The sequence below is a fragment of the Nematolebias whitei genome, chromosome 9 (genome assembly GCF_014905685.2).
Source record: "Nematolebias whitei isolate Nwh7 chromosome 9, NemWhi1, whole genome shotgun sequence".
NCBI classification, from domain to species: Eukaryota; Metazoa; Chordata; class Actinopteri; order Cyprinodontiformes; family Rivulidae; genus Nematolebias; species Nematolebias whitei.
This window is the reverse complement of record NC_056506.1, coordinates 19,527,115-19,539,567: the sequence shown is the minus strand read 5'-3', so window position 1 is coordinate 19,539,567 and position 12,453 is coordinate 19,527,115. Positions and strand designations below refer to the sequence as shown.

General features: G+C 42.6%; 1 protein-coding gene across 1 annotated transcript; it reads left to right on the top strand.

Moving 5' to 3' along the window:
- The first annotated feature begins 2,444 nt into the window (after positions 1–2,444).
- On the top strand, positions 2,445–11,055 carry LOC119414912 (cadherin-24-like). The gene is made up of 2 exons (XM_037682032.1): positions 2,445–2,688; positions 10,844–11,055. Exons 1-2 carry the CDS (start codon positions 2,619–2,621, stop codon positions 11,053–11,055), a joined length of 282 nt encoding a protein of 93 aa, XP_037537960.1. The 5' UTR covers positions 2,445–2,618.
- Positions 11,056–12,453: the final 1,398 nt, after the last annotated feature.

Below are 12,453 nucleotides of genomic sequence, written 5' to 3'. Positions count from 1 at the left end.
CTCCATAACTACAAACATTCACTTTTCAAACCTCTCAGCGATGGTGGACATGGGTTTGTTCAGCTTTGCTCTGAACTCTGTCATCTCCAGCAGGAAATTGTTAAATGGCTGCTAAATTTCCCAGCTTCTGTCAAAGTTTGAACCCCTCCCAACAGTAAACCTGTTGGGCTGCTGAAAGTCTGGAGTGGTCCTGAGTACTGAAAGGAGCCACAACGCTGGGAGGTAGTTTGTACTTAATTTACCCTTCGGCTGTGGACAGCAGAACTTGGACTAATGATTCTTGTGCTCTGAAGTATCTTCAAATGTGTGCAGCTTTTCTGAAGGATCTGAGCTTCAGAGAAATATCCCTCCCCCTTTTGAAAAGCTCAGTGAGAGCAGATTGATGGTGGATCAGGATGGTTCACTCGCTGACATGTGGTTTCAAAGTTCTCTTTGATGTGCCATCCAACAGCAGAAGAGAGGAACAATAAGATCATGTTCTGCTCCACATGGACAGCTTGTCACCAAAATATGCTTCATTGTTTTCTTTGTTCCACAAGATAATGGCTTGATCTGTGATTTGGATCACAGAAACATTTTTGGAAATCACTCTTGTCATGTTGGTCATGTTGGAACAGTCTTTTTGCGGCGCCATTCATTCTAATGAAACAGCTCCATGTGCTCTTTCATCTGTGGCCTTGCATTGTGGGTTACAACATCTATTTCAAAAAGGAAAAAAGAAACAATTACATTCAGGCATTCAGTACAAAACCCAAGACAGTCCAATAAATAGATTTTAAAAAATTGCGCTTTGACTTGGAAAGGGTTTGCATGCGAGCCTGTCATAATAAATATGTATCAAATTATTTGGAAATACTGTATAATAAGGATATGCAGAATTAGGATGTGTTTCTATCATGAAAACATTTATATTCTATTTTATTCTGTACAAAATATAACAATATGATATGATACAACATGCTTTATTTTCCTTTTGGGGGGGGTTCCTAGATCTTGTAGCGTATTTCTTGACGTACATTTAGCGTATATCTTAGATCCTAATTTACTGTTTCTTCTTATACTTTATAATTTCACAGCAAACATGATATTGAGGGCCGCACTGGGTTAAACTCGGGAATCTCTGTCCGACGCGTGTTTCCAAACTGACGTCACTCCAGGTCACTTCTTTGTGTCATGATCGGTTTATTCCGTTTCACATTTCCATGCTTTAAACATTACAGACTGAGACACATACTGACCAGGTCTAAACTTTGATAAATGCTTAATGGCATAACTCTACGGCGTCTTATAACACGGTCAACAGAAAATATGACGACCCCGGGCGCACCCAACTTCCTTATCCATACAAAAACCAGAACGCCAGTCAGAACGTCATTTATATCTGGTGACAGTCAACACACACACACTGACACACCCACCACCCAAGTGTCAAAGCTGCATGCTCACCTGTCAAGCCATCAATTACTTATTTTATTAATATGGCTCTTACATTTTATATTTTTGTTATTTTTTGTTGTAACTGGGATTCCGTGTACACAATTTCATTTGACCTCATGTACCACATGTGATGTGAATGACAATAAGCTTGACTTGAACTTGATATACAGTATACTGTATATATATATATATATTTATAAATGCACATACAAAGGCAAAAATATTGTCATCACATTTATAAGATATTGTCTTGAGAATTATATCTGTCTTTAATTTTGTGTTTAAACTTTGACCTAGTTTAGAGCCATACAGGCTGAAGTTTGTCTTCAGTAAGTGTCATAGTGTGTGTGTGTGTGTGTGTGTGTGTGTGTGTGTGTGTGTGTGTGTGTTTGTATCTGTTACCTTGTAAGACCCATCTTTCCAACTTATACTACACTGTGAGGACCGACTGCTCCTTAAGGAGCCCTAAGCCCTGGCCACATAAGAAGTGTCGTTGGTGGGTGAGGGGTTAGGTTTAGGGTTATGTATGTACTGGTAATGGTTAGGTTTAAAGTTAGGCTATTTAAATAAATGAAAAATGAATGGAAATCAATGCAAAGACACCGTAAATATAGAAAGACAAACTTGTGTGGGGGGAGGGGGGCTCCACTGCTGGGAAGCATTCTCAGAATATATGCAGTGTTAAACAAAATGCCAAAGCATGCCAGGGGAGGCTGAAATAAGCAAAGTTCAACCCGTCCTGCTTCACTTCCCATGAGTGGTACAAACCAGTCAGCAGCTGACGAGGATTAAAGGAACTGAAAACATGAGAGTTGGGATTTTGGGTCAGACCATCACCTCCTGCTATGATTCAGCACAGAAAATGAGAAGCTGCAGGATGCAGTTAGCAGCTGGTAATACGAAGTGTCTTCTTCTCTGTTCTTCCTTCAGGCCCCACAGCCAGCCTGGTGCTGCTGTCCCAGCTCCAGCCCCTGTCCCGCTCTTCTTCCTCCACTCTGACACTGTTTGTGCCACTTGTCCTGAGGGACGGGACGTCGGGCCTCACCAGCACAGGGACGGTCACCGTGTCTGTCTGTCCCTGCTTAAAGGGGGGAGCCCGAGCCGGGGACAAAGAGAATGAGAAGCAGACGGAGGGAGAGTGGGACTGGGAAAAGGAGGCAGTGTGTCTCCCCCAGCAGTCCATGCTGCCTTCCCCTGGACTCAGCACTGCCGCCCTGCTGGCCATCTTGGCCTGTGTCGCTACACTGCTGGGTAAGTACCGTATTTTTCACCATATAAGTTGCACCTTTTTGCATAAATTTACACTGAAGCTACTAATATATGTTTTTTTGGTCCATATTTATAACCTAATTTTTGGCTGAGAGCTGACAGTTTCATTCATTTTGAAATGGAAAATATTGAACACTATCATTTTCAGCCACTAGAGGGCACTCAACTAATATGGCAAGCCAAGTGTCTCATTAATAGGTAAAAGTGGCTATCAATGAGACACTTGACTTGCCATAGCAGCCACATTCGTCTTGCTCCACAACTCCAGGAACAAATGTCAAATCAGCTGCGTTATGCTGCGCCGCCCAGGCAAAATGCAGCTGATTTGACCATTAAAGTGCATTTATTAAAGAAAAGACTGAGACACACCTTTGCTATAATGTCAAGCAAACAAATAATTGTTTATAGGTGGTTATCTTGTTCAATTTTAAAGAAATGCACAGCGATTCCTCCCTCTGCACACTCCGACAGTCAAATCAGCTGCATTTCAAAAATCGATTCGCGGCTGCAGAAGTGCATTTATTAAGGAAAACTTAAACGGAGACACACCTTTTCTATAATTTCGAGCAAACAAATAATTGTTTTTAAGTGTTAATCTTGTTAAATTTTTGTTTAAGTCCTCCCGTGCGCGCTCCCTTGGCCGCCATTTGGCAGCCAATCGATTTTTGGCACAACACCGGCTCGCGTTTCCAGGTGGTCAGCGGTGACGCGTAATAGATGCGACTTATACGGCGAAGCGACGTATTTATGTTTTGTTCCACTTTATTAGACATATTTGGACTGATGCTACTTATATGGCGGTGTGACATGTACGGCAGCAAGTACGGTACTGTGTTACATACAACACGTTTATATGACACTGCACATTTTATTCTGATATTCTGCCCCCCCCCCCCCCCCCAAGTTAAATATAAAGAATACATCACTGAAGGATTTTAGGCCCTGTCAACACAAAAACAACACAAAAACGACACAAAAACAGTGTTTTTTCTATGTTTATTGGGGCGAATGTGCGACTTAACACCTGCAGAGTATTTTACAGCTCCATGTGGGGTTCCCCAAAAACCTCCTGAGACCAGGGTTTAGAAAACTTTGGTTTCAGAGAGAACGAGAGCTGTTGTACAGACAAACAGTTGAACCTCAGCAGAAAAGCTCCAGTTTCACTCATAAAACGTTGTATCAACACGACCTTAGATTAAAATAATTTAATGTTGAGCTGTGATCTGTAAACTGTGAAAAGAATGTTGTTTGTCTCGTGATTTTGCCAGATGTCATGCACAGAATATGTTGTAAACGACTCGGCTACAATCAAATCAAGTTTTAGCTCAACATGAGTCAAAATGACTGAAATACATCCTGTTTTATGTTGGCTAATCTCAATCAGCTGCAGTGGCCATCTTGAATTGGACTGGGTCTCAAAGTTGATCAGCTGTAGATGTACAGTAATTCTAATAATTACTTTCTGAGAGTCTCATTAAAATCACTTCAGTAAGTTATGAGATATTTTACTAACAGACAGACAAACACACAGACAGACTCATCCTTAAAAATAAATGCCCTGTTTTCCACCGCAGGTAATAATAAAATGAATATTTTGTCCTTTAAAACCTGTACTAGTCTAACTTCCCTGATACTTACACTCCAGCTCCGGTTGTTCTACTTACATCCATCCATCCGTTATCTTTTACCCGTTTCTTCCTTTTTGCGTCACTGGTGCCCATGTCCATTTATCACTGTGCAAGAGGCAGGGGACACCCTGGACAGGTCTCCAGTCCATTACAGGGACACATAGAGACAAACAAGACAAACAACCATTCACTCTCTTACCTAGGGACAATTTTGAGTTACCAATCAGAATAACGTGCATGTTTTTGGTCTGTGGAATGAAACCAGAGAAAACCCACACAGCACAGAGAGAACATGAAAACTCTATCCAGAAAGGCCCCGGACCGGGATTTGAACCAGGGTAACCTGTTCATTGAGAGGCAGCAGCTCTACCAACTGCGCCACCTTGCTGCTGTTCTACTTACAGTAAAGTGATATAATTTCATGCCCACAGAGCATTTTAATGCTAATCAACAAATTAAAGAGCTGATTGGGTTAGTGTTTAGAGCTGTTTACTTGCCATTACAACTCCCTGGATCTCCAATCTGCATCTGGAAACATCGAGAGCTGCAGCGTAAATATTTCTCTTAACTGGGTTTGATTTTCAGTCCATGTTCGCCCAGTTGTTTCCTCTGGCAAGGTCGGCTCTGAACACTGCTGAAATAACATTATCGGGCAATTATCTGAGTTCTCTGCGTTTTGATGGCAGCCTAATCAAATGTCATTGTCACCATTTTGGAAATGCTCAGTTGCAATGCGCTGCGTTGCTGAGGAGGCTTGGCTCGTTGCCATCGTGGCTGTCATTTTTGTAGGATCACTACTCATGCCTTGTTGATAAAGTCATTATCCTTCTGGAGGACGTTAGCTCAGTCATCACACAGAAATGGAGCACGGCGTGAAGGTGATCCACTACCTTTGACAGGGTGATGGACTTTGATCCCTCTGTCACAGGATACTGCAAGAAGTGTGAAACACTTCTGTAGAACAGCGCTACAAAGCAGCACAAGCTGACCTTCCAAAACGCGCTGAACATTCCCACATGACAATAACTTCATCCTGGTTCTGTTTGCTTATTAAACAGGAGCTCAGCTTTCACGAACACCTGATAACCTCCTGAGCCTGCATGCAGGCTTTGTTTGGGTGAGAATGTGACATGAAGATGATCCCACACACGTCCCTCTTCTTTTCATAAATCATTGGATTATGCTCTTTAAAATCTAATAAAATGTTCTCTAACAATATCATGACTGCAGATTAAGTTACTACAGCAGCTTAACCATAGAAGATACACACAAAGGCATATATAAGAATTTAGGATATTGAGACCCCCTCCTGCAAACTGATTGTCTCATTCAAAATCATTCAAAATAAAACTAAAGCACATCTGCCCTGTCAAAGTTTGAAGATTTCTGAATACTTTTAACAGTTGCACAGATAGGAGGTGTACCTGGGTTAGATCAAAGGGAATAAAAAATGATGGGTGTGCAGCTCTTTTATTACCCATCCATCCATCCATCCATCATCTTCCACTTGTTTCTAAGTCGGGTCTCAGGGGCAGCAGCTTGAGCAGGGAGGCCCAGACATCTCATTCCAAAGCCACCTCTTTCAGCTCTTCTGGAAGGATTCCAGGGTGTTCTCAGGCCATCCGAGAGACATCCAACGTGTCCTGGGTCTTCCTCGGTGTCTCCTCCCAGTCAGATATGCCCTGTACACCTCCCTAGGGAGGCACCCAGGGAGCATCCTTACCAGATGCTCAAACCACCTCAATTGGCTCCTCTCAATGTGGAGAAGTAGAGGTTCTACTCAGAGTCTCTCCTGACAACTGAACTTCTCACCCTATCTCTAAGGGAGAGTCCAGCTACCCTGCAGAGGAAACTCATTTCAACCACCTGTATTCGGGATCTCATTCTTTCGGTCACTACCCACAGCTCGTGAACATAGGTGAGAGTAGGAACAGAGACTGACCTGTCTTATTGTAAGGCAAACAGAGAGCTTTGCCTTACAGCTCAGTCCCTCTTCACCACAACGGACTGACACAGAGTCCGCAACTGCAGATGCTGCACCAATCCATCTGTCAATCTCACACTTCATTCTTCCCTCACTAGTGAACAAAACCCAAAATACTTAAACTCCTCCACTTGAGGCAGAACCACACCCTTGACCCGAAGAGAGCAACCCACCCTTTTCCGACTGAGCACCATGACCTCAGATTTGGAGGTGCTGATTCTCATTCCAGGCGCTTCACACTCGGCTGCAAACCACTCCAGTGAGAGCTGAAGATCATGGCATGATAACGCCAACAGGACCACGTCATATACAAATAGCAGAAATGGAATCCTAAGGCCATCGAACTGGACTCCCCCCACCTCCCGGCTGCACCAAGAAATTCTGTCCATAAACGTTATGAGCAGAATTGGTGACAATGGGCAACCCTTGTGAAGTCCTACTCCCAACCTGAAGGGGCCTGACTTATAGCCAATAATGCAAACCAAACTCTCGCACCACTTGTATAGTGATTGAACAGCCCATAGCAATGGGCCCCCAATCCCATCCTCGTGTAGCCCCCCCCCCCCCCCCCCCCCCCCCGCCACAGTGTACCTTAAGGAACACGGTCAAAAGCCTTCTCCATGGTCATAAAACATGTAGACTAGATGGGCAAACTCCCATGACCCCTCAAGGACCCTAGTGAGGGTAAATAGTTGGTCTAGTATTCCACGGTCAGGACAGAACCCACATTGTTCCTTCTCGCTCTGTGGTTTGACACACGATCTGACTCGCTTCTCCAGTATTCCTGAATAGACCTTACCAGCGAGGCTAAAGAGAGTGATGCACCTATAACTGGAGCACACCCTCTGGTCCCCCTTTTTGAAGAGGGGAACCACCATCCCAGTCTGCCAATCCAGTGGCACTGCCCCCCCCAGATATCCACACAATGTTACAAAGTTGTATCAACCAAGACAGCCCCACAACATCCAGAGTCTTAAGGAAATCAGGGCAAATCTCATCCACCCCCAGAGCCCTGCTGCCGTGAAGCTTTTTAACTACCTTGGTGACCTCAGCCATGGTTATGGACAGACCAAGCCCAAAGTCCCCAAACTTAGCTTCCTCCATGGAAGATGTGTCGGTGGGATTGAGAAGGTCAGAGAATTATTCCTTCCACCTCCTGATGACATCACTGGTTGAGGTCAACAGCACCCCACCTTAACTGAACAGTGTTAGTAAAACGCTGCTTTCCCCTCCTCAGCTGCCTGATGGTTTGCCAGAATCTCCTCAGAGCCAACTGAGAGTCTCTATCCAAGGCCACATTGAACTCCTCCCACATCTGAGCTTTTGCCACCGCATCAGCCAAGGCTGCATACCACTTGGCCCTTCAGCCCTCCAGAGTCCCACCAACCAACAAGGCCCGATAGGAATTCTTATTCAGCTTGGTAGCTTCCATTACCCAGGGTGTCCCCACTGAGTTCGAGGGTGGCCACTGCGAGAAGCACCAACAACCTTACTGCCACAGCTCAAGGAAGCTACTACAACAATTTAGGCGTGGAACATGGCCCACTTGGACTCAATGCCCCCTGCCTCAGCTGGGATGCAGTTAAAGTTCTCCTGGAGGTGTGAGTTGTTTTTTGAACGTCCAGAGGACCTGACTTAACTTTTTTAGATATTTCTGATGAGTTCTTCTGCCACACGTTCCCAGCAAACCCTCACTATGACTATCACAGAAGTCCAACAACAGAACACCACTTGGGTTCCTCTTTTATTAGATCAATAAGTCAATATTCAAGACTAAAGTAAGCAGGGATGTGTAGGGTACTGCAGCACCTTCTGATAATGACAGAGGACATGCATGTTTTTACACATAAAGAATTACTAAATAGAAGTTTCATTAGTGCTACAAATTATTACATTTTTAAAAGATTTGTTAATGTTATTTAAAAAAATGGTATACAAACCAGTTGTTAGAAATTGTTTTTATGGATTTTTTTAAAAAACCCATTGTGGGTGAAAATGGCATAATTTAATTTGTTCATTTATATTTCCAGTGCACATTTTTGTGTATACTGTACTAGATATTTTTAGTGCACCGCCCAAAGGCACACATGTTCAACCCTCGACTAAAACATGTTCCTGTAGCTATGTTAGCATTCATAGCTAACTTGCATGCCTGTAACAACAAACACCTTCTTAGAAAACACTGCTTTGGATTTTTTTAAAATTGTAGATTTTCTTCTGTGTTTGCACCTTAGTTCAGCATACGTACAGAGTGTTTGGTCAAAACCAAAACAGATTTTTAAAACTCTTCTTTTGAATAATCTGTGTGGTTTTGAGTAATTTAACTGTTCATAAATAATGCTTCCTATTACGCATATGCACATTGTCACTTTGAGCCCCTAAAACCACAGAACAAATTAGCCATTTTAACTGATGGAAATTATTTGTAAAGTTGCATCATGTCACCAGATTTCAACTCCTTACCGAGTCAGTGTTGAGGGCTGGGTTCACTAATCTTTCTGGGGTTTTGCTGCTAGATCAGACCAGGATATACCACGAGGAGAGGACTAGCCAGGAACTGCCCATGGTAGCTGAAAGTCAATGTGAGAGTTTCAGGGGTTGGTGAGCGTCATCTGTTATGGAAGCACGATCCGTAGTGTTGCTCATTTGTGCATGCGCTAAAAAGAATACTTCCGGGTCACACAGATCGTCGTTGTTTATGAATAAGAACTGTCTTAATTTACTTAGAAAAGTATGTGCTCTATCTCCGCCAATCTTCTTGTTGCTAATTTACGCCACTCGTATTTCCATTAAAATCACTGACATATTTACGTCATTGGTTAAAATGATATGCGACACATTGGGCTGAATGAGGAAAAACCCTGCAAGATACAAAATGAATTATTTCCATTGTGAGACAGCGCTGTTCAGTGGTGAAGCTGCATATCATTTTAACCATGACGTAAATATGTCAATGATTGTAACGGAAATACGAGTGGCGTAAATTAGCAACATGAAGATCGGCGGAGATAGAGCATGTACTTTTCCAAGTAAATTAAGACAGTTCTTATTCATAAACGGAATTATAACATTGTCTAGGAAAATTAATCAATTTATAGAAAGACATTTTAATTAATATTAATAAATATGTCTAAAAAAAAAAAAGTTAAATCTGGTCCTCTGGACATGTCCAGAAGACCAGATTGAACTTTTTTAGATTTTTCTACCTGGACTATTGAGCATGCATCAAGATATTAATAAATATGGTATGTTTCATAAATATATTTTATTAATATCAAGTAATTATTTCCAATACATTTTCCTTAAACTAGCATATACAACGGCGATCCCTGCGACCCGGAAGTATTCCTTTTAGCGCATGCGCAAATGAGCAACACTACGGATCGTGCTTCCATAACAGATCGGGTAGTGACAGGGAGGACGACAGATGATGTGAGGGTGATCAGCAACCTTCAGCTGGCTTACACTTTAACCCTCATAGTGAGAAAAACAACACTTGATCTTCGGTAGTTACCGGAAACTTCAACTCTGCTTCTAACAACAATTGTAACAGAGCAAACGTTTCTTTGATCAGGAATAAATGAAGACGGACATCAGACGAACACATCAGGATGAGGAAAACAGACAAATACAAAGAAACTTGGTGTGAACCATCAGCTCTCAGAAGTTCTGGAGAACTCTGGAACATTATGAGTACCCTCTGTTGTAAATACAAAGTAGATTCATGCTCAAACACACACATGTCTCTGAAGGAAAAGTTATTTTCTGAAAAACAGAACAGAGGAGTTTGTTAAAACACATTATAATATTTCACGAGTTCATTATAATGATTGATAACAATAATCAACACCATTCATGTTCACACCTGTTATAATCAAATAAAAACAAATGTCGTTAATGATTTAGTTCTTCTTTGTTAAAAGTATAAAAGAAAAGGTAAACATTAGTCAGACTGTAGGTGACTCTGAGTCCAAGAACAGTGAATGTGTGAAAACATCAGACATTATTCTAGTCAACAGTAACTTTATAGAACACAGTTCATGGTGAGTCTGGTAGACAAACCAAGGGTCAGAGGTCATAGTCAGAGGAGAGCATCTTCATGCTTCAATGTCCAACACTGTTCCAACAAACCATAGCCGACGCTGTGGGTAAATGTGACCGCAGCTGAACACGTATCAACGAGCTGCTCATTAAAACAGCTCCAGGTCAAATGGAACTGCCTTATTTAGGAATACAGAATGGAGTCATGGAGTCCTGAGAGGATAAAGTATCTATTTGCTCAGCTGGAGCTCAAAGTCAATTACAGAGTGGAGGCATGCAGCGTGCTGATATGATTTAGCAGCCCGCTCACCTGCGGCCTCTCCTCCATTCCCTTTGTCTTTGTGAGTTTCACCTCTTTGTCTCTTTCACTCACTCTGTCCTTAACCTCCTTCCCTTTATTTCCCTTGTGATATTTGCCTCTTCTCCATTGTTCATCATTCCTCACCTGTGCCTGGAAATCCTTCGGTTCTGTTCCCATGGACAGCGGTGAGCGCCCTGTCGCTGTCGCTGCGCCGGCAGAAGCGCGACTCCCTGTCGCCGCTGGAGGAGGACGACGTGCGAGAAAACATCATCACGTACGACGACGAGGGAGGAGGGGAGGCTGACACAGCGGCCTTTGATATCGCCGCGCTCCAGAGTGCTCCGCACAGCTCCCGTTCGCGAGGCTACCGCACCCTGGACAGCAGGAACATGTGAGTAGTTTGTTTACATGTTTACTTCCATCAAAGCACGCAGCTGGCAAATTCTTGCTAACACAGAAACAAATTTACCCCTTTGGCGCGAAAGCTTTCATCCCCATCCAGAACTGAACGGATCCACTTGAATAAGGTGTCAAGCTGCGACTTGCAGGTCATAATCCGTGGCTGATCAAACAGAAGAGTCAAGCCTGGCGGTCCTCAGAGACCACTTTGTCCTGGCCGTTTCGTTAAAGCCCGTTTATGCTCTGCAGCATCAGAAGCTTGTTTGCTCCCACTTTGATGTTTCTGTGCAATGTGGTTATTGCCTTTGGACTAATAATTAACTCCTGAATTCATGCGAGCCATTTGGAGCAGTCATAAACAAGTACAAAGGCTGCATGTAGTTTATGGAAAATTGCTTTTTTCAATTTTCTGAAGGTGGACATGACGGCAGTGAAAACCTCCTGCGTCTAATGCAACCCAGTGCAATACCCCTGCAACAACACTTTTAATGTTTCACTTTTGTTGGTCCAGCGTCACCGAGATGCTGATCGCCAAATGTCACACTAACTTTAATTCTTGGGTTCGTGCTTCTTTCATTAGGTTTTAAATAAAATTGAATACGCAAAAACAGCATGTAAAGGTTAAATTTTAATTCAACATTAACAAGGAAGTATCATATACAGTACTTACAAAATGTAGGACATTATTCTGATTATTGTTGTTTGTTATTCTTTTCAAAATATGTTTACAGATTTTTTTCAAGAGCAAATAAGATATTACTTCTTGAACTTTTGTACTCTTTTTAATTCTCCTCTCAAAAGGCAGACAAGTTATCGTCTCTGTTTGTAAACTTTCTCTTGTCCTGCCCATAACTTCTGATAATAATAATAATAATAATAATAATAATAATAATAATAATGTGTTATGTATTGTCATCATTGTATGTTTCCATACAATGGTGAAATTGGCTTTCTGCATTTAACCCATCCACCACCAGGTGGAGCAGTGGGCAGCTATTGAGGGTGCCTGGGGAGCATTTGAGGATAGGGTGTGCTGCTCAGAGACACCACGAGATGTTCAATGACTGGGGATTGAACCTGGGACTTTCTGGTCCCAGGACGCTGCCCTGCCTCTACCCCATCTTGGCCCCCATGATCCGCTCAAGATAATTTAAAGAATCTTGATACTCCTATGCATCATCACTAGATGGAGTGTCAGGTACACTTTTTATCACCCTGCTTCAAGGTCAAAGTCACAATCCAAGGTCAACGTTAAAACAAGGTCGTTGATTTTCTGGGCCATAGATTCCTATAAAACAGTTTGTTGACGATCGTATAACGTGATGTATGCAGTAGTGTTGTGTCCTGTCTGATGAGATACAATGAATTGATCTCTTATAATCAACTTATGGACA